General features: G+C 47.1%; 1 protein-coding gene across 4 annotated transcripts in view; it reads left to right on the forward strand.

Annotated features, from left to right (window-relative positions):
* The window catches only part of traf6 (TNF receptor-associated factor 6), a 77,759-nt gene that overhangs the window by 18,323 nt on the left and 37,620 nt on the right, over window positions 1-21,816 (forward strand). The window contains exons 3-4 of one of the 4 annotated variants that reach the window (XM_072518853.1): window positions 10,961-11,090; window positions 11,175-11,495. The exons of 1 other annotated variant lie outside the window; for it this stretch is intronic. In XM_072518853.1, coding sequence (XP_072374954.1) covers window positions 11,236-11,495 — 260 coding nt within the window. In that variant the 5' untranslated portion in view covers window positions 10,961-11,090; window positions 11,175-11,235. Of the gene's footprint in view, window positions 1-10,960; window positions 11,091-11,174; window positions 11,496-18,347; window positions 18,477-21,816 lie in introns of those variants that run through there. 2 more of the 4 variants (XM_072518852.1, XM_072518855.1) reach the window with 2 other exon arrangements.

The following is a 21,816-nucleotide window of genomic DNA, read 5'->3' on the forward strand; positions in this document are numbered from 1 at the left end:
GAGCCTGAGGGCACTGGTGACGGCACCGCTGCCGCTCTCGCCGACATGGTACACCACGAGTCCGGTGGTGGCGGCAACGTTGAAGATCTGGGGACAGTGAAGACGGCATAGGGGCGAGGTGGGAGCCTCGGTTTGGTCCCCGATTCGGGAGAACCATCGGTTCTTCCCGGGAAGGATGGATGGGAGGTTTCTGAGCTGGCATTGGGCAGGGATTAGAAGAATGGGGGACCTGTTTATAGATGGGACGTTTGCGAGCCTAGGGGCGCTGGAGGAGAAGTTTGGGTTACCCCCGGGAAATGCGTTCAGGTATGTGCAAGTGAGGGTGTTTGTGAGACGGCAGGTGAGGGGATTCCCGTTGCTCCCGGCACAGGGGATTCGGGACAGGGTGATTTCGGGTGTAGGGGTTGGGGAAGGCAAGGTTTCAGCGATCTATCAGGAGCTGAAAGAAGAGGAGGAGGCCTTGGTAGAGGAGTTAAAGGGCAAGTGGGAGGAGGAGCTTGGGGAGGAGATAGATGAGGGCCTGTGGGCTGATGCCCTGAGTAGGGTTAATTCCTCTTGCGCCAGGCTCAGGCTAATACAATTCAAGGTTACTCTCAGAGCGCATATGACAGGGGTGAGGTTGAGTAGGTTCTTTGGGATGAAAGACAGATGTGTGAGGTGCTCAGGAAGCCCGGCGAATCACGTCCACATGTTCTGGTCATGCCCGGCACTGGATGGGTTCTGGAGGGGTTTCGCGAGGACTATGTCCAAGGTGGTGAAAGTCCAGGTCAAGCCGAGCTGGGGTTTGGCACTATTTGGGGTAACGGACGAGCCGGGAGTGCAGGAGGCGAAAGAGGCCGGTATTCTGGCCTTTGCGTCCCTGGTAGCCCGGCGGAGGATCTTGCTATTATGGAAGGACGCGAAGCCCCCCAGTGTGGAAGCCTGGATAAATGACATGGCAGCGTTCATTAAGCTGGAGAGGATAAAGTTTGTCTTGAGAGTGTCTGTGCAGTGGTTCTTCAGGCGGTGGCAACCATTCCTAGACTATCTCGCGGAGCGTTAGGAGGAGGTCAGCAGCAGCAGCAGCAACCCAAGGGGGGGGGGGGGGTCTCTTTCGGGGGGCGGGTATTTGGGTGGGTGGTGGGGGGGGCTTCCCCAAGGGTATCTTTGAATGTCATATGGGGGGGTTACTGTATATGGGGGAAACCCAGTGTATAAGTTTAGTATTATTTTCGATTGTTGTGTTTGTGTTCTTTTTCTTTCTGTTATGGGGGGGGGGTTTGTTAAAAATGTTGTTGAAAAAATCTGAATAAACATTTAAAAAAAAAAAAAGTACTTTGGAGAGGGGAAGAAAGTTGGAGATGAAGTGATAGTTTGAAAAGATGGAGGAGTTGAACATTTTGTTTTTGAGGAGAGAGGTGATGATGGCAAATTTGAAGGAGGGGGGGAACAAACCTTAATGGGAGAAAAGTTAATATCAACTAACATGAGAGCTGGGAAGAGATTTTAGTGGGAATAAGTCATCTTGAAGAAGATGGTTTCCAATGGACAAAAGAAGCATGGGTTATCTTTGTATTCCAGGGTGAGCTTGGAATAGACTGCAGCACTCTAACGAGTATACCGTTTTGGATACTGTTGGGGGGCGGGTGGCCTATCGGGATAACAGTAGCAGCCAGAGCAGTGGCATCACGGCTGGCTCTGTTGTTAAGCAGGAAGGGACAAATAGCATTAGGGCAATAGTTATAGTGTACTCTATAGTTAGGGGTACAGATGGGCGCTTCTGTGGACATGAAAGAGACTCCAGGATGGTATGTTGCCTCCATGGTACCAGGGTCCAGAATGTCTCTGAATGGGAAGAGAGCATTCTGAAGAGAGTGTGAACAGCCAGAGATCGTGGTGCACATTGATACTAATGACATAGGTAGGAAGAGTGACGTGGCCCTGCAGCAGCAGCTTAGGGAGTTAGATAGAAAGTTAAAAAGCAGGACCTCGAGGGTTTCTCACGATTTCTCCCTGTGCCAGGCGCCAGTGAGGCTAGAGATAGGGAGATAGTATTGCTCAACACGTGGCTAAACAGCTGGTGTAGGAGGGAGGGTTTCAGATATCTGGACCATTGGGATCTCTTCTGGCGCAGGTGGGACCTGTACAAGAAGGACGAATTGCATCTAAACTGGAGGGACATAAATATTCTATCCGGGACATTTGCGAGTGTCACACGGGTGGATTTAAACTAGTTTGGCAGGGGGGTGGGACCCAAAGCAAAGGTGAATTAACTGAAAGGGAATTAGAGTAGGGCCAGTAAGACTCCGAGTAAGAGCAGGCAGGGTGTGCTTGCTGATCAAAGAGGGTCTGGTGGATTGAAGTGCATTTGTTTCAATGCAAGAAGTGTAACAGGTAAGGCAGATTAACTTAGAGCTTGGATTAGTACATGCAACTATGATGATGTTGCCATTACAGAGACCTGGTTAAGGGAAGGACAGGATTGGCAGCTTAATGTTCCAGGATATAGATGATTCAGGCAGGGGAGGGGGATGTAGAAGGGGTGGGAGTGTTGCACTATTGGTTAAGGAGAATATAACAGCTGTACTGTGGAGGACACCTCAGAGGGCTCATACTGCGAGGCAATATGGGTAGAGCTCAAGAATAGGGTGTAGTCAAAATGTTGGGGGTTTACTGTAGGCCTCACGACAGCCAGTGGAGATAGAGGAACAGATATGTAGGCACATTTTAGCACGGTGTAAAAGTAACAGCGTTGTTGTGGGTGATTTTAACTTCCCCTATATTGACTGGGACTCACTTAGTGCTTGGGACGTGGATGCGGCAGAGTTTCTAAGGAGCATTCAGGAGGGCTTCTTGAAACAGTATGCAGATAGTCCAACTAGGGAAGGGGCTGTACTGAACCTGGTATTGGGGAATGAGCCCGTCCAGGTGGTCAACGTTTCAGTAAGGGAGCAGTTCGGGAACAGTGACCTTTTAAGGTTGGATAAAAATAAAGAGTAGTCCTCAGGTGAAGGTCTAAATTGGGGGAAGGCTAATTACAACAATATTAGGCAGGAACTGAAGAATGTAGATTGGGGGCAGATGTTGAGGGCAAATCAACATCTGGCATGTGGGAGGCTTTCAAGTGTAAGTTGATAGGAATTCAGGACCGGCCGTTCCTGTAAGGATGAAGGATAAGTATGCCAAGTTTTGGGAATCTTGGATGACATATTGTGAATCTTGTCAAAAAGAAAAAGGAAGCATTTGTCAAGGCTAGGAGGCTGGGAACACACAAAGCAAGTGTGGAATACTAGGGAAGTAGAAAGAAACTTAAGCATGGAGTCAGGAGGGCAAAAGGGGTCAGGAAAAGTAATTGGCCAGCAAGCTTAATGAAAATCCCAAGGCTTTTTATACATGTATAAAGAGCAAGAGGGTAGCCAGGGAGAGGGTTGGCCCACTCAAGGACAGGGGAGGGAATCTATGTGTGGAACCAGAGAAAATGGGCTAGGTATTAAATGAGTATTTTATGTCAGTATTCACCAATTTTGGTTTGGTGGATGATGAGTCTGGGAAGGGTGTGTAGATAGTTTGGGTCATGTTGAGATCAAAAAGGAGGTGGTATTGGGGGACTTGAAAAACATTAAGGTAGATAAGTCCCCAGGGCTTGATGGGATCTACCCCAGAATACTGAAGGAGGCAAGAGAGAAAATTGCTGAGGCCTTGACAGAAATCTTTGGATCCTCACTGTCTTCAGGTGATGTCCCGGAGAACTGGAGAATAGCCAATGTTGTTCCTTTGTTTAAGAAGGGTAGCAAGGATAATCCAAGTAAATACAGGCCGGTGAGCCTTACGTCATTGGTAGGGAAATTATTGGAGAGGATTCTCCACTAAGGGGAGGTATTAGCGAGAGGCAACATGGTTTTGTGAAAGGGAGGTTGTGTCTCACTAACTTGATCAAGCTTTTAGAGGAAGTGACAAAGATGATTGATGAAGATGTTGTCTACATGGACTTCAGTAAGGCCTTTGACAAGGTCCCTCATTGCAGACTGGTACAGAAGGTGAAGCAGCACAGGATTGCAGGTGACCTGGCAAGATGGATACACAACTAGCTCAGTCATAGAAGATCGAGGGTAGCAGCGGAAAGGTGCGTTTCTGAATAGAGGGCTGTGACTAGTGATGTTCCTCGGGGATCAGTGCTGGGACCGTTGCTGTTTGTAATATATATATATATATATATATATATAAATAAATGATTTGGATAAAAATGTAACTGGTTTGATTAGTAAGTTTGCGGATGACACAAAGGTTGGTAGAATTACGGATAGCGATGAGGACTGTCAGGATACAGCAGGATATAAATTGGTTGGAGATTTGGGCGGAGAGATGGCAGATGGAGTCTAATCTGGACAAATGTGAGGTAATGCATTTTGGAAGGTTGAATACAGATGGGAAATATACAGTAAATGACAGAACCCTTAAGAATATTGATGGGCAGAGAGAATTGGGTGTACAGGTACACGGGTCACTGAAAGTGGCAACGCAGGTAGAGAAGGTAGTCAAGAAGGTATACGGCATGCTTGCCTTCATCGGCCGGGCCATTGAATATAAAAATTGGCAAGTCATGCTGCAGCTTTATAGAACCTTAGTTAGGCCGCACTTGAAGTAGAGTGTTCAATTCTGGTTTCCACACTAGCAGAAGGATGTGGAGGCTTTGGAGAGGGTGCAGAAAAGATTTACCTGGATGTTGCCTGGTATGGAGGGCATTAGCCACGAGGAGAGGTTGGAGAAACTTGGTTTGTTCTCGTTGGAACGACGGAGGTTGAGAGGTGACCTGATAGAAATCTACAAAATTATGAGGGGCATAGACAGAGTGGATAGTCAGAGGCTTTTTCCCAGGGTGGAAGAGTCAATTATTAGGGGGTATAGTTTAGGGTGCGAAGGGCAAGGTTTAAAGGAGATATATATGAGGCATGTTTTTTTACACAGAGGGTGGTGGGAGCCTGGAACTCGCTGCCGGGGGAGTTGGTGGTTGCAGATATGATAATGACTTTTAAGGGGTGTCTTGATATACATGAATAGGATGGGGATAGAGGGATATGGTCCCCGGAAGGGTTGGGGTTTTAGTTCAGATGGGCAGCATGGTCAGTGCAGGCTTGTCGGGTGAAATGGCCTGCTCCTGTGCGGTAATTTTCTTTGTTTACCCGATGGTGCTTTAGGTGGTTCAGCCAGATTTTGCTAAAACAGTTGTCTGCTATATCTCTTTTAAATCTGCGTCTCTTGGACTTCAAGGAGTGAAAAAAACTGTTAGAGTGAGAGATAGTGATGGTCTTAGTGGGCCTGGGGCATTGAAGGTGAAGGTGAGGTTGTGGTTAAACAGATTGGTATCTGCAGAAATGTCTTCATTCATGGGATGTGGGAATAATAATAACCTTTTATTGTCACAGGTATGAAGTTATTGTGAAAAGCCCCTAGTCGGTGAAAACCCACATTCCGGTGCCTTTTCGGGTAAGCTGGTATGGGAATTGAACCCACGCTGCTGGCCTTGTTCTGCATCACAAATCAGCCGTCTAGCCCACTGAGCTAAACCACCCCCTATTGGTGGGAAGGATTTTCCCTAATTGCCCTTGAAGTATGCTGCTGCCTTAAACCACTGTGATTGATATATGGTGCTGGTGTGATATATTTCCAAGAGAAGGTGATGTGTGACTTGGGGGAAAATTTGCAGTGGATGTTGAAGGTTGTGGATGGGGTGACAATCAAGTGGGCTGCTTTGTCCTTGCTGGCATTGGACATTTCAGTGGTGTTGGAGCTACACTCATCCAGGCAAATGGAAAGTATTCCACCTCGCACACGATTTATGCCTGATAGATTGTGGAAAGGCTCTGGGACGTCGAGAAGTGGGTTACTTCCAATGGAATTCCCAACTTCTGACCTGCTCTTGTAGCCACAATATTTATATGGCTAGTCCAGGTAATTTTCTGGTTAATGGTAACCCCAGGATGTTGATGGAGGAAGATTCCCCAGCGATGGTTTTTAAGGAGGAGATGCCTTGAAATGTTAAGGGAAGGTGGTTAGATTCTCTCTTGTTGGTTACTTGGCACTGGTGTGGTGTGAATGTCAGGTAAACGGAAGGCTAAAGGCTGGATTGTTGGGATTTTGAAAGTGCAGTTGAGTTTCCAGGGGCAAACGCAGAAGAAAATAGGATTGGGAAGGGCAATGGTGGTGGGTGGTGAGTGATAAAAGAAAATGATCAGAGGTGGTCTTATCTGTGATTGAAATGGTGGTGCTTAGGCCCCATTAGATGGCAAGGTCTAGGGCTTCCCATGAATATGGGTTGGAGTTGATATGGAGGGAAAGATTAAGGGAGGTTAAGAGGGTACTGAACCCAGAGAGATCTTGATGAATTGGGTTAGTGGGCCTCAGAAAGTGAGGATTTTAAATTGAAGAGGTGAGGGATGGAACAATGCCAGATGTTTAAAGGAGGAGAATGCCTGAAGAGAAAGGGACAGACCAAGGAAGGTGTGATTTTGTGCTATGTGCCACACTCACTGTGGTAGTCTGGATGGGAAGTGGGGGAATATATAGGCAGATGGGAAGGCCTCACTTAGTGGCCAGCTGTCATCACCGCTGAGCCAGTTCTCCATCAAGGCATGATGTTGAAGCACAGTAAGTTTATTGTTAATATAGGCCTTGTTCACAAGTGTGCGGCCATTTTGGAGGGAGATGTGGCGAGGGACGGTGGTATTTAATCTGGTGGAATGCATAGTGTTAGCACAAACAGTGATGAATTAAATGGATGGGGATTGACCAGTTTTGCTTTCTCTGGGTGCACTGGCCGGGAAGAGAGTAGGATAGGACAGTTGGTATTGCTGCTCTTAAGGATGCAGCATGGTGGGAGGGAAAGAGAGACATGGAAATAAAAGTGATGGACTGGGATCTGGAGCTGCGGAAATAATTATGTGAATAGCACAGGAAAACTCTTGATAAACCTTTTATGTAACTATTTTAGGATGCATACATCCTGGTAGTGAATGGGGAGTAAAGAGGAGACACAAAGTCAGTGTTAAAGTTAGTGGTCCTGTTGTGGCACAAAGGTAGTGTAAGTAGGGTGGAGTCAGCGTGGATAAATGGTCCACGTTCAGAGATGGGCATGGCAGGCAAATGAAGTTCAGAAGCTATTTGAAAGTTGAAGTATTGCAGGGAACTCCTGTGGGAATGGCAGTCCAGAAGATGTTGCAGGATTGGTTGCATAAGCAAAAAGAAAGTGGCAAAATTGGAGGTCCCCATAAGATTCAGAAACATTGGAGGAATATACTTCGGCTCGAATGAAGCCTTACCTCCCTTTGGGCGGCACGGTAGCACTGTTGCTTCACAGCACCAGGGTCCCAGGTTCGATTCCCGGCTTGGGTCACTGTCTGTGCGGAGTCTGCACGTTCTCCTTGTGACTGTGTGGGATCATCCGGGTGCTCCGGTTCCTCCCACAAGTCCCGAAAAACGTGCTGTTAGGTAATTTGGACATTCCGAATTCGCCCTCTAGGTATCCGAACAGGTGCCGGAATGCGGTGACTAGGGGATTTTCACAGTAACTTCATTGCAGTGTAAGCCTACTTGTGACAATAAAGATTATTATTATTCTTCCAAGGAAAGTAAATCCCTGGCCAGAAAGTAGATAGAGGTGGATTTGAACAAACCAGTAGGCCACTCCCAGGCTCAGTAGAGAAGTTTATAATTGAAGCAACAGAGGCTGGGTCTTGGTGTGATCTAGTGCACAAATATAGGGATAGTAATTTAACGCATGCAAACCGATCGGCTGCCTGTTATTTAATTCCATTGGCTGCAACAGCTAGCAAATTCGATGCCCTGTGTTTCGTGCTACTGCCCAAGTCACTTGGTCTTAATGTCTAGAGAAGTCCAGGAATTTGGAAATTAAATTGGAACAAAGGTAGGGAATAGGGTTGGGATGTGGTGGTTTAAACTAGTGGTTAACTTGTATTTGAGATGAAAATGCATCAATGTTCAAACTAGGATTGGTAAAAGCAAAGACAGCAACCAAAATGGGTTCAATTTTCAATGTAATTGACACTTCCAAGGATTGTGGAAGAAACCCTGGGGCACTTTCCCATGCCATTGCTGATATCACTTTAGGTGTGTTTCCACTACATTACCACCAGTGAATCACTATGAAGTGAGGGCAGCCCCTTTTAAGGTGCAGGAAGTAAAGCACCAGCATGCAAAATTGCCTGATGGTTTATCTTTAAATCTGGCCCTCTACACTCCAGATACGTCCAGCCTGCTGGTCCTTATGCCAGAAGCAGAAGAACTGTGATTCGTTCGAGGTGGCTGTTTACAGCCAACGATGTTGTGGTTTGACATTTATGATTGGCCTCGCCGATGTATTTGTTGCAATGGCAACCTGGTACAGTCATTTCTGATGCATGCACTTTGAGGAATAGCCATGCATTCTGGATAATGCAGTCTTTTAACGATTGGACACAATTCTTAAGAAGCTAACCTCCGCTTGCTGATCTTTGTTCTGGTCAGCAGGAGGAAGAGGTTTCGACTGTCCTGAATAATTGTCCAGTTATTGTAATTATTAGAATAACTGGGGGTTACACAAGGTCTCGTTATATGCAGACGACCTATTCCTATTTCTGACCCGATGGGGGGGGGGGGGGGGGGGGGATGGGAGAGATTATGTGGATCTTAGGGGAATTTGGCCGTTTCTTGGGGTACAAATTGAATATGGGTAAAAGCGAGGTTTTTGTGATCCAGGTGAGGGGGCAGGAGAGGAGAGTGGGGAAGCTGCCGTTTAAAATGGTGGGAGGGAGTTTCCGATACTTGGGAATTCAGGTGGCACGGGGATGGGAGCTGTTACATAAATTAAATTTGACCCGGTTAGTTGAACAAATGAAGGAGGACTTTCGGAGGTGGGACATGCTCCTGTTGTCATTGGCGGGGAGGATACAGACCGTAAAAATGACCATCCTCCCCGAGAATTTTGTTTGTTTTCCAGTGTCTCCGTATTTTTATACCAAAGGCCTTTTTTAAGCGGGTGAATAGGGTGATCTCTGGGTTTGTGTGGGCGGGTAAAACCCCGCGAGTAAGGAAAGTACTGTTAAGAGCGGAGCCGAGGGGCGGGGAGGGCTTGCACTGCCGAACTTTAGGAACTATTACTGGCCGGCAAATATAGTCATGATTAGGAAGTGGGTAGTGGGGAAGGGGTCGGTGTGGGAGCGGGTAGAGGCAGCATCATGTCAGGGCACAAGTTTGGGGGCATTGGTAATGACTCTGCCGTTCTCACCGGCTCGGTACTCCACAGGCCCGGAGGTAGTGGCGGCGCTGAGTTTGGGGGCAGTGGCGGAAGCATATGGGAGTGGAGGGAGCATTGGTGTGGGCTCCAATTTGTGGCAACCACAGGTTTGCCCTGGGGAGGCTGGATGGGGGTTTTGGAGGTGGCAGAGAGCAGGGATTGAGAGGCTGGGGGATCAATTTATTGATGGGAGCTTTCCATGTTTAGAGGATTTGGAGGAGGAGTTTGAATCGCTGGGATGGAATGAGTTTCGTATCTGCAGGTAAGCGATTTTGTGCGAAGGCAGGTTTCGACCTTTCCTCTTCTACCGCCACAGGGATACAAGGTAGTCTCTAGAACGGGAGTGGGGGAGGGGAAGGTTTTGGAAATCTGTAAAGAACTTATGGAGTGGGAGGAAACCCAGATAGGTGAGCTAATGCGTAAATGGGAAGATGAGCTAGATGGGGAGGTAGAGGTGGGTCTATGGGAGGATGTGCTGAGTAGAGTCAACACGTCCCCATCATGTGCCAGGCTCAGCCTGATACAATTCAAGGTGGTTCACTGGGCACACATGACGGTGGCCCGGATGCGTAGGTTTTTTGGGATAGAGGACAGGAGTGTGAGGTGTGCAGGAGGGCCATAAACCATGTCCACATGTTTTGGGCATGTCCGAAGCTTAGGGGATTCTGGCAGGGATTTGCTGATGTCATGTCCACGGTACTAAAAACAAGGGTGGCGCCGAGTCCAGAGGTGGTGATTTTTGGAGTGTCGGAAGACCCGGGAGTCCAGGGGGCGAGAGAGGCTGACATTTTGGCCTTTGCCTCCTTGGTAGCCCGGTGACGGATATTGCTAGCGTGGTGGTACTTGAAGTCCCTGAAATCAGGGGTTTGGGTTAGCGACATGGCTGGGTTTCTTAGACTTGAGAAAATTAAGTTCGCCCTGAGAGGATCAACGTTTGGGTTCGTTCGGAGGTGGCAGCCATTTATCGACTTCTTTGGAGAAAACTAACTGTCAGCAGATTCAATAGGCGGAGGGGGTTGGGGGGATTTAGGCTATTTTGTGTCTAAAGTAGGCGGGAGCAGTGGGAAATGGAGGGATGTGAATTATGTTTATATTTGTATCGGTATTGTTTATTGTTATAAAACCATAAATGCCTTAATAAAATGCTTTTTGAAAAAAGAGTAACTGGGGGTTGTTTAGCAAATTCATATATACAATAAGTCTCCTGTAATGTTTTCCATGGATAGTTCATTAACATCAAATGCATTTTTTATAACAATGGTATTAGGAGACAGACTTCAGAAACTTTATAGCACCGCCTACTAGTCAGAGCCTGTAACTACATTGTTACAAATGGACATTTCTATTTTCAATGTTTCTTTACATCAGTTAAATGTTGATGCAAAGGTGTGACCAATGATCACGACAGCAGGAAGACAAAAAATATACACACACAAGATTTTTCATCACTACAGATCAAATATCTAGTACAAATTAATCACCGTTCAAAGTGAAACAAAATATAAAGAGAAAGCTGTCACTTCCTAGTTTTTCTGACCTTAGTGACTAACCTTTGTTCAACGGCAGGCGACATGGATTGAGGAGCAGTTGTGCCCCCCCCCCCCCCCCGTCTCTCCTCTTCCCCCCCCCCCCGGTCCCCCCTTAACACTTTGGTAACCACAAGGTAAACCACTTGTCATCACTTCTCTACAGGGATTACCTGAGCAGTGGCATCAAAAGAGCAAGGCAGTTTAAACAACATCCAGTTTAACATCAGGCGTGTGCTACTAATGGGAAACACTTTACACTTCTGGGCATTGGTTACCTATTGAGTAGCTGGCAGGTAAGCAGAGTCGAATAGCGGGATACGTTTGGTAAGTGGCAGCAGTTATTTATGTACCTGATCTAATCTGCTTTTCCATCACAGGGTGATGCATCAGTCTGCACACTGAAGCCAGTGTGTGCTACGTCTGGCAGTTATCAGGAGCATGGTGGACTGTGACAGCAGCTGTAATTCCACATTCCAGAGCTCGTGCTGCACTATGAGCAGTGGCACAAAGGACGATTGCAGCAACCATGGACAGTACTCCCAGACTGCGTTCGAGGAGATGCAGGGCTACGATGTGGAATTTGACCCACCACTGGAAAACAAATATGAGTGTCCAATTTGTCTGATGGCATTAAGGGAGGCGGTGCAGACACCCTGTGGCCACAGGTTCTGTAGAGGCTGCATTGTAAAATCTATTAGGTTAGTGGCCAATCTTTTTTTGTTCCTAATTGGCCAACATAATGGCCCACTCTACCCATCACCCCCCCCCCCCCCCCCCATACTCAGAATAAGCCTGATCCCCTTCTTTGACATGGTGCCAGTTCATTGCTTTAGGCCCATGTCGGGTCAGAGAAAAGTGCTGTTATTGCTTATAAGCATCTCTTAAAACACATCTTATAATGAGCTACCCTGCTAGCTCGCTAGCTAAATGCAAAGATCCTGGTGGGTGTGTAAGATTGTGCAGTGATTGGCAAATCAGGGTCTGCGGTCCCGTAGGAAAGTTGTCAGGGGTCCACAATATGATGTCTCTAGTGAGAGAGGTAGAAGAAAAAGGGAGGGAAAAGAGCTGAAAGGAACAAAAGATAATCAGCCAGGCTTTGTAGGAATTAACAGTAGTTGGTGTCAGTCCCGCACAAGTAGATGCTGCACAGTGGTTAGCACCGTCGCTTCACAGCGCCAGGGACCCGGGTTCGATTCCCGGCTTGGGTCACTGTCTGTGCAGAGTCTGGACCTTGTCCCGATGTCTGGGTGGATTTTCTCCAGATGCTCTGGTTTCCTCCCACAAAGCCCCGAAAGACGTGTTTGTTAGGAGGAGAAACTAGAACCTGAGGGCACAGCCTCAGACTGAAGGAACGATCCTTTAAAACAGAGATGAAGAGGAATTTCTTCAGCCAGAGGGTGGTGAATCTGTGGAACTCACTGCCGCAAAAGGCTGTGGAGGTCAACTCACTGAGTGTCTTTAAGACAGAGATAGATAGGTTCTTGATTAGTAAGGGGATATAGAGTTATGGGGAGAAGGCAATAAAATGGAGATGAAAAATATATCAGTCATGATTGAATGAATGGCAGAGCAGACTCAATGGGCTGAATGGCCTAATTCTGCTTCTATATCATATGGTCTTATGATGATGGATGCTTTGGTTGCCATGGTTTTCAGCAGTGAGCCTGGCATTTACTTTCAGAAGGAGGGGAGAAGAGGTGAGGCCGGCTGCTGCTGTGATACTTAGGGTGCATTCAATTTGGATTCACACAATCACAAAGTGGCATTGTAATGCTGAGAATTGCCAGCATTTTCTGTTTATATGAATCCCTTGGTGCTTTGATTCTTTTTTGTGGAAAGACTATCGGTTTGTTTTAGTTCAGTCTTCTCAACCTTCCACCGTGTTGCAATAATGTTCCTTGAATGATTAAATGACAGAGAAACCGGGTTGGGTTTGTCGAGGTCTGTAAAATATTCCTGAGAATGACACGTTCAGATGAGTGTTCGCGTGTTCTGTGATAGAGTTGGAGTGAAGTTATTTGTAAGTTTAAGATAATGACCTGTTTTAAGCCTGTTAAAACATCTAAATAGGGTGAGACTGCTTTTAGTACTGATTTGACCAATAGCTGTTTGTATTGGATGTTATTTGTGAACTGAATGCCTGTTTCTTTAACCACGTTTAAAGCAGTTCAGTTAGCATAAATGTCATTGCGTGAGTTACACATATCTTTTATCTCTGCTTTGTCTTATCACTGTCTACATCAGGCTTGTCCAATGTTTTTGCCAGCGAGCCACATTTCCAATTTCTTCGAAATCAAGGGGCTGATGAGCAAAATTCAGAAAGATGTGATTTTCAAAATGTTGAGTATGCAGAAAAGAAACAATTTGCTGAGCAAAAAAGAAAGCAATGTCAAAGCGAAACATTGAGTATTTAAAGTATTTAATAAAGATGACCATAAGAGCGTGAGCGGGTCAACGTGTGTGTCTCTCTCGCCCTTGTGGTCTCTCCCTTCCACCCCAGCCCTCCGGAAAGCTCTGTTTTTCTGCAGGTTATTCGCCACCACTCATGTTCGCTGCCCTCCAATTGCAACCTGTTTCCCTCCCACATTTGCTGCTGATAGACTCACTAGTGGCGTTAGGAGCCACATTAAATGGCTTTGGGGACGCATTCCAACTTGCTGGTTGCGTGTTGGACAAGTCTGGTCTACATCAATGAAATCGTCCTCAGTGCTGCTCTCAGTCATGTCTTACTTTCTTAAAAGGTATTAAAACACTGTTGAAGTACTGCACCTTGTATTCTGAGTATTATATAGTTCAATTTCCATGAGGAGACCATGATGATTTGAAAAGAATCCTTCAACCTAAAACGCTTTGAGAGCCATTGTTACTGGACAATAATAGAGAGTGAGAGTCGAAACCCCACCATGGCAGTTTAAAAATTTGAATTATGTTTATTCTAAAGCCTGAAGTGAAAGCCGGTATCTGTGTGATTGTAAACTCCGGAATTGCTTGAGACAAAAACAAATTAGGTTACTAGTGTCCTCTTAGCCAGACAGGCCTATATATAACTCCAGTCCCATACCACACTGCCCACGGAAATGGTGCCTAACCAACCTCAGGCAACTGGGAAAAGGGCGCGAAATACTGCCCTTGACAGCAATACCCACTTCCTGAAAATTAATATTTTTTTAAAAGAAAGGTCTCGTTCAATGCCTGGTCTTGGCTGGTGGACCTGGTTTCAGCATCTTTGGTTTAAGGTTTGGAGAAATGAACCGGGATTGATACTCTGGCTCACTGCTGGACAATGTGCAGACATTGGCAGCTCAGACAACCCATGATGCATTTCTTCCTTGTCTCAGTTTCTAGGCTCATTAAGGAACATGGTTCCTTGGGCAAGGTGCGTGCGATTTTTCTTTTTAAAATACCGTTTCACCTTTTCTATACAGTGAAGTTATTTATCTTGTTAAGAATTTGTCACAAAGGACTTCATGTGGCAGCCCTGGAGTGAGTTTTCGCACACGGCGGCTTGGGCTCGAACGCGTTAGTTTGGGCACTTTATGCCTGTTAGCGGGTTAGTTTCAGCAGAAATATGGTGCACAAGGTGTAGGAGAAGAGGTTCTGCCCAAGATTGGAATGTCTACTGGTTACCAGACCTGGGAAAAGACAGTTAAAGACCTTGCTAAGGACTTGCAGGGAACCTGTGGTGCAGCAGCAACTTTGAGAATGGCGGAGGGGGAAGGGTCACCATCGGTGGGAAAGCCTTGGGTGGAGCAGTTGATGGCCTTCGTCAAGGAGGAATTTCGGCAGCAAAGGAAGGAGATGCACGACGACTGGTCGAATGCATTTGAGGGGGCAGTGGCACGTCTGCGAAGGTCGCTGGACCGGGTGGAGTAGTACCTCAAGGTGCATGGGACAACGATACGCGAGGTGGAGAAGATGGTGTCCGACCAGAGCGATCGGATTGTGTCTTTGCAGGTGGGAATCCTGGGGGATCTATGCAAGTTCCTGAAGGTGGAGGAGCAGGACAGGTTCAGGTGACCAAACTTGTGAATTGTGGGTCTGCCAGAGGGCGTGGGAGGAACGAGTGCCGCGAAATACGTGTCGAAGATGCTGGCCGGGCTGATGGAAAAGGAGGTGTTAGACAAGGCCCCAGAGGTGGATCGGGCCCACAGTTCCTTGAGGTAGAAGCCAAGAGTGGGGGAGCCGCCATGGAAGGTGATTGTGCAGTTGCACAAGTTTGTGGAGAAGGAGAAGATTCTGAGCTGGACCAGGGCGAAGTTAGTCTGCGAACAGGTGGGGAATCATGTCTGGATATACAAGGATATCGGCAGGCAGCTGGCGAAGAGTCATGCGGGATTCAACAGGGCCAAGGCTGTGTTGTACCGACGGAAGATTTGACTTGGAGTGCTGTACCTGCCAATACTTTGGATTACGTCCGACGGCTGGGAGTATTATTTCGAGGCGCTAGAAGAGGCGAATAACTTTATAAGAGACCATAAACTGGAGGAGAATTGAAAGTTGGTGTGAGATGGAGGAGTTAATTCCGTGAAAGTAGGGTGTTATGGCTGTTTTGTGTTACCGGAGGTTGGGAATCTTTTTTGGGAGTTGTATGTTTGTAAGGGGGTGATACCCCCCCCCCCCCCCCCCCCCCCCCCGCCGTGCGGCGCGCCCCCCCCCCCCCCCAAAAGCCTTTGTGGTATTTTTTTGGGAAGAGGTGATTTTGAGTGCTGTTCTTTACGTGTAAGGGGTGTGTATGGTGGGGCTCTTTGGGGGAGTTGTTGGTTAGGTCAGTATTCAGGGGGAGGGACTGGTGGGCTAGGGGAGGAGGTGTGTGCAGGGGAGCCTTCGAGTGGGAGTTGCCGCGCTAGCAAGCAATGTTAGTGAACGGAGGTGGGAGACGAGGTCGCGAGAGGTGGTCAGGTTTGGGTGGAGGGGAATTGTGACATGGCGGAGTTGGAGGCCGAATGTGATAATGGGCGGAGAGGTGGGGTATCTTGGTTGGGCCCGGTTCAGGGCATATTAAATGGGGAGGACTGGTGGGCCAGGATGGCATATGGTAGAGGGGAATGAAAGCACCAGCCTCCGGTAAGAGTCGTGACATGGAATGTTTGGGGGCTAAATGGGCTGGTTAAGAGGTCCTGGGTTTTTGCACACCTGAGGAGTTTGAAAGCAGAGGTGATTTTTCTGTAAGAGACGCATCTCCGGGTGAAGGATCAGGTTAGGCTGAGGAAGGGATGAGTGGGACAGGTTTTTCACTTGGGGTTTGATTCAAAGTCGTTGGGGGGGGGGGGGGCATTTTTTTGAACAATGCACGGGGTTTGTGGGGGCCAGGGAAGTGTGGGACCTGGGGGGGGGGGGGGGAAGATATGTGGTAGTGAGTGGGGTGTTGGAGGGGACGGCGATTCTGCTAGTCAATGTATATGTGCCTAATTTGGACGATGCTGAGTTTGGGGTTAGTGTGAGTGATCCCGGACTTGAATACGCACCAACTGGTTATGTGTGGAAATTTTAATTGTGTGGTGTGATGGAATCAGAGATGGATAGGTCGAGCCCCAAACCAATGGGAAAGTCTAGGATGACGAAAGAGTTGGGAGGATTTATAGAATGTATGAGAATGGTCGATCTACGAAGGTTCAGGAACCCGGGTGGGTGGGGAGTACTCCTTTTCGCATGTGTACAAGGTGTACGCTAGAATTGATTTCTTTGCCGTGACTCGGGTGGTGGGGGCAGAGTATGCAGGAATTGTGATCTCGGATCATGCGCTGCATTGGCTGGAGGTGAGGCTTAGCTCGGGGCAGGTGCAGAGGCCGGGTTGGAGGCCAGGCTCTGGTCTCTTGGCAGATAAGGGGTTTTGCAAAAAGATGAGGCTGGTGATTGGTGATTATGTGAAGCTTAATCAGAACTGGGAGGTGTCGGTGGCCACGTTCTGGGAGGTGTTGAAGGAGGTGGTTCGAGGAGAGATTATCTCGTTCAAGGCGGACAGGAGAGAGGAGCATGGGCGGCTGCTGGGTGAGATAGTTGAGGTGGACAGGAGATACTTGGGGGAGGGGTCTACTAGGGAGCTGTTGGCGGAGACGAAGAGGTTGCAGAGGCAGTTTAATAGGTTAGCAACAGGAAAGGCGTTAGGCAGCTATGGAGGGCGAGGAGGGTGCAGTACGAGTACGGAGAGAAGGCGGGCCACATGTTGGCCCACCAGCTACAGAGGCAGGCGGCATCTAGGGAAATTCTTAAGGATGCAGACAGAGAAAGGGGAGCCGGGAAGGAGAAACGAGGTGTTCAGGGGGATTGAGAAGTTGTATAAGGCTGAGCCGGATGGAAAGAAAGGGTACATGGGGTGTATTTTGGATGGGTTGGAGTTCCCAGAGTTGGAGGAGCTGCTGGGGTTGAGGGAGGTGATAGTGGAATGCAGTTGGGGAAGGCCCCAGGACCGTACGGCTTTCCGGCGGAGTTTTATAAGGCTTTTGTGGCAGAGTTGGCACCTCATTTGTTGGGGATGTTTGGTGAGGCATTGGAGATGTTTGGTTAGGCGTTGGAGAAGGGGGAGTTGCCAGAGGAGGAGTTGCCAGAGGAGCTGACACAGGCGTCGAGGTTAGAGACAGTGATCTCGGAGTTCGTATGGGTGGGGAAAGTACAGAGGGTAAAGAGGGCTCTGCTCTGTTGCAAAGACAAAGACAGAAAGGGGGGTTGGCGCTTCTGAACCTGCTGCACTACTGCGTGGCAAATGTGGAGAAAGTGAGGTGGTGGAGGGGGTTGATGGTCAGGGTGTGGAATCAGTTGAGACATTTTAAGTTGGAAGGGTTGTCGATGTTGACGCCACTGAGTAGGAACCACAGGTTTATGCCGGGGGAGATGTATGGGATGGGAAATGGAGGGAGGCGGGGCTGGAGAGGGTCAGGAAATTGTACTCGGAAGGGAAGTTTGCCGGTCTGGAATACGGTGCGAGGCAATGTGAACTTGACCTCCTGCGTGAGAATGAGCTTGATTCAGTTCAAATTGGTTCATAGGGTGCATATGACTTGGGCGAGGGTGAATGGGTTCTTCCAGGGGGTGGCTGATAGGTGTGAGATGTGTGGGTGGGGGCCAGCAAATAATGTGCATATGTTTCGGGGCTGCGAGAACCTGTAGAGATCCTGGGAAGCGGTGTTTGGCACACTATCTAAGGTAGTGGGGGTGGAGGTCAGGCCGGACCCAATGGCAGCGATTTTGGGGTATTGGAAGTGCTGGAGCTTCTGCAGGGGAAGGGGGCGATGTTGTGGCCTTCGCCTCTCTGATGGCCCGGCAAAGGATCCTGTTGAATTGGAGGTCTGATATGCCGCCGGGTCCCGGGTGGTGGCTTGTCTGGGGGATTTGTATGATTTTCTCTGTTTGGAGAAGATTAAGTTTGAGTTGAAGGGGGCTGCGGAGGGCTTTGCGCTGCGGTGGTGATTGTTCGTGATGCTATTTGAGGAATTGTTAATCGCCGGGGGAGGGGGGATAAAAGGGGGAAAGTTGTACAAATGGTGGACTGTGTTTATATGGAATGTGTATTTTATATTTTACTGCTGTTACAGGTGTTCAGAATAAATTACCTTTTTTTAAAGAAGAACTTGCCACAAGACCGAAAAGATTGCTGACCCTTGCTCAACTCACTGCAGCCTCTGGTGACAGATCCACTGGGCACCAAATATTCTCCATTGAAGCAAATTTCAAGGTTCCAAACGGTAGTAACTCAATAATTAGCAGCAATCGCAGTCTTCTCCTGACTTTTCAATGTTGTCTTTTTAAATTATCGAAATGGGGAGAGAGCAAAAAAGGCAGCAGCTGAAGTCAAACAGTTCCCGAGAGAGAGCGAGTGCAAAAGAATGCAAAAGTTTCTGTTTTTATAAATGCAGTAGAGAAGCAGACGGGCAGATTCGGAACAGTTAGTGGAGGAGTGATCTTATAATTAATTCCTCGGAGAACTGGGGCGGACACAACATTTGGATGTCTGATGTCACCTATTTGTTAGGTTAAAAGCAGCACTTGCGACAAAATCATTTTGAGTTTTTAGCTGGAGAGTCTAAACCCACAATGGCTTCTAACTTGTATCCTCATGTTAATCAAGAGCTTGATCTCTTCCAACACTCATTTCTAAACACACTTTTTTCAACTCTTCTGAGTAACAAACTGGTTTTCCTAGTGATATTGTCATTCAACAATGACTTGATTGTCTTGTCCTCGCAGTAAACAAATTATAACTTTTTTACTTCAACGATGGTAAATGATCACCATTCGGCAGAAGTCCAACTTTTGAATAATTGAATTCCGCCCTTGTAATTTTTGTTTCTGATTTCTGCCTCTCCTCAGCCTTCACCATCTCCAACATGGTCAAAGACGAGAGGAAAGAGTCTTGGCATGCCCGGAAAATCTCTGCCAGTGACAAGGCTAGTAGCAGGCTCATGGAAGCCACCACTCATCCAGCTGAGAGGGCGCTTTCTGCTGTTGGCTGCATGCTAGGTTTGGCAGCTGGGCGAGGAGGAGGTCAGCAGAGCCGGACCATAGTGGGGTTTGACAGGCTGAGGAGGGGGAAGGAACTGCTGAGTGAGCCTGTGAGTGAAGAGGGGGCTGGGGGAAGTGGCTGCTGATTGAGTGGGTGGGAGGTATTTTGGAAAGAGGGGCTGATTGCATTGTGTGGGGGGGTAGGGTCTTCCGTCACCGTGGAAAATGGAGAGCTTTGTTGAAACCTACATGAGTTTGTAAAATAGTTTTACAAAGTGCTTAAAAATACAGAATTTCATATTTAAATGCTATATTTTTATATGTTGATCTGTAATATTTTAACTTTAAGCCCAGCATTTTTTGTCCATCCCTAATTGGGCCTGAGAAGGTGGTGGTAAGCTTAAATGGTGTCACATTGGAAAATGGTTTGCAAAACACTGTCATAGTACTTGGCTTTTTTTTGCATGGAACTAATCCATCCAGGTCATGTTCAATTGTTAATAAGGGACATCATCCTGTATTACATACATCAACTGCATTGAATGCTGAGGGGCATTGGTCCACAGCGTTGAAGGTAAACAAAGGGAAACCTAATGATTCTACTCACTTGCCGTCTAATTCCACCAATTTGAAGTGGCCTCGAAGCATTACGTGTTTTCTTTCAGAACTTATTTTTGCCTTTGGCCACTCATTTCCGATCCATTCCGAACTTTGAATAAAGGGATTTTTCTGACTGTCTTTAATCTTAAGTACTTTTCCTATGGACTGATGCAACTCCCTAACTATCTTGTACCAGTCTTTTGCTTCTGAAAAGGATGTAACTCCTTCTGCAAAGCATAGTGACTAATTAAAGTTTTCTGCTTTTAATTATGTTTATTATCTAAGTTGACTGTTGCCTTAATATTCACCTTAATTCAGGGTTTGATTTTGTTACTGGACTAAAAATCCCGAGTCCTCGACTGATAATTCAGAGAACTGTGGCACGTTGAGAATTTGGACTCTGTTTATAAATTAAAATATAAAAATAATTAAACAAACCTTTGCAAAGAATTTGATTGAAGCTCGCATTGTCCAATGGAAATGTGATACAGAAAACAACGTGAGACATTATTTAATTCCAATTCTAAAATAATAAAGACCAGCAATCTAATTAAATCTGTTTAATTTTACTTAAACAGTAAGTTTACACTCAAACAACGATAACTTTCATTTATACGGCACTTTTAAAGTAGCACTTTTATAACCGAAAAACATTTCATTGATTCATGGGTTTAATCAGACAAAGAAGAGCAGTGAGTCCAGGAAGTAGATTTTCAGAGAGGCGATTAAACGTTTGCTCCAAGGGGAAGTTTTTAGATGGGTTTTGAAAGGTTAGAGGCAGGCAGTGAGGCAGAGGATGCCAGAGTTCAGGGCCTAAATGCTGAAAGGGGTGGGGCACCCACACAAGGCTGGAGTCTGAGGGATGCAGATCTTTTGCAGTGTTGGTGAGCTGCAGAAGGTTCCAGAATTAAACGGGGATGAGGCCATGAAGAATTTAATCAGAAGGATGTGAACTTTTAAATTTCTGGCATAAAGGACCAGGTCAGCGAGCACAGGATGATGAATGAATGAGGTCTTGATGTGGCATAGGATGTTTTTAATGAGCTGAATGGTCAGGATCAGAGGCAATAAAGCCGTAAATGAGAGTTTCAGCTGTCACTGGGCTAAGGCAGGAACAGAATTGGTTAATGTTACAATGCTGGAATGAAGAAGCCGCCTTTGTGATATTGGCGGGGGTGGGGGGCAGGAAGCTGGGTTCAAAAAGGACACTGGTCACAGAGTTGGGTTCAACTGCAATAGTGGCAGTGGAAGGGAATAGAAAATGGGAGCAGGAGGAGGCTATTTGGCCTTCGAGCCTGCTCCTTCATTCATTATTATCATGGGTGATCATCCAACTCAGTAACCTGTTCCTGTTCTTTCCCCCCCCCCCCCCAATATCCTTTGAGCCCTCTTGCCCAAGAGCTATATCTAAGTCCCCCTTGAAAACACACAATAATCTGACCTCAACTGTTTTTTGTGATAGCAAGTTCCACAGGCTCAGCTCTCTCTGGCTGAAAACATTCATCTCTGCCCTAAATGGTCTATCCCACATCCCTGCCCTGCTTATGGATACCCCCACCATTGAGAACACCCTCCTTGCATCTACCCTGTCTAGTTCTGTTATAATTTTGTAGGTTTCTAAGAGAGGTCTCTCCCCACCCCCACCCCTCCCCCCTCTTTTTTCTAAATTCCAGCGAATACCATCTTAACCGACTCAATCTCTCTTCATACATCAGTCCAGTCATCCCAGGAATCAGTCTGCTAAACTTTTGTTGCACTCCCTCAATAGCAATAAGCATTCTTCCTCCGATAAGGAGGCCAAAATGGCGCACAATATTCCAGGTGTGGTCTTTCTAAGGCCCTGTATAATTGCAGCAAGATATCCCTGCTCCTGTACTCCAATCCTCTCTATGAAGGCCAACATACCATTTTCCTCCTTCACCGTCTGCTGCACCTGCATGCTTACTTTCAGTGACTAGAGGTACAAGGACACCCAGGTCTCGT

Source organism: Scyliorhinus torazame, chromosome 10 (genome assembly GCF_047496885.1).
Source record: "Scyliorhinus torazame isolate Kashiwa2021f chromosome 10, sScyTor2.1, whole genome shotgun sequence".
Lineage (NCBI taxonomy): Eukaryota > Metazoa > Chordata > Chondrichthyes > Carcharhiniformes > Scyliorhinidae > Scyliorhinus > Scyliorhinus torazame.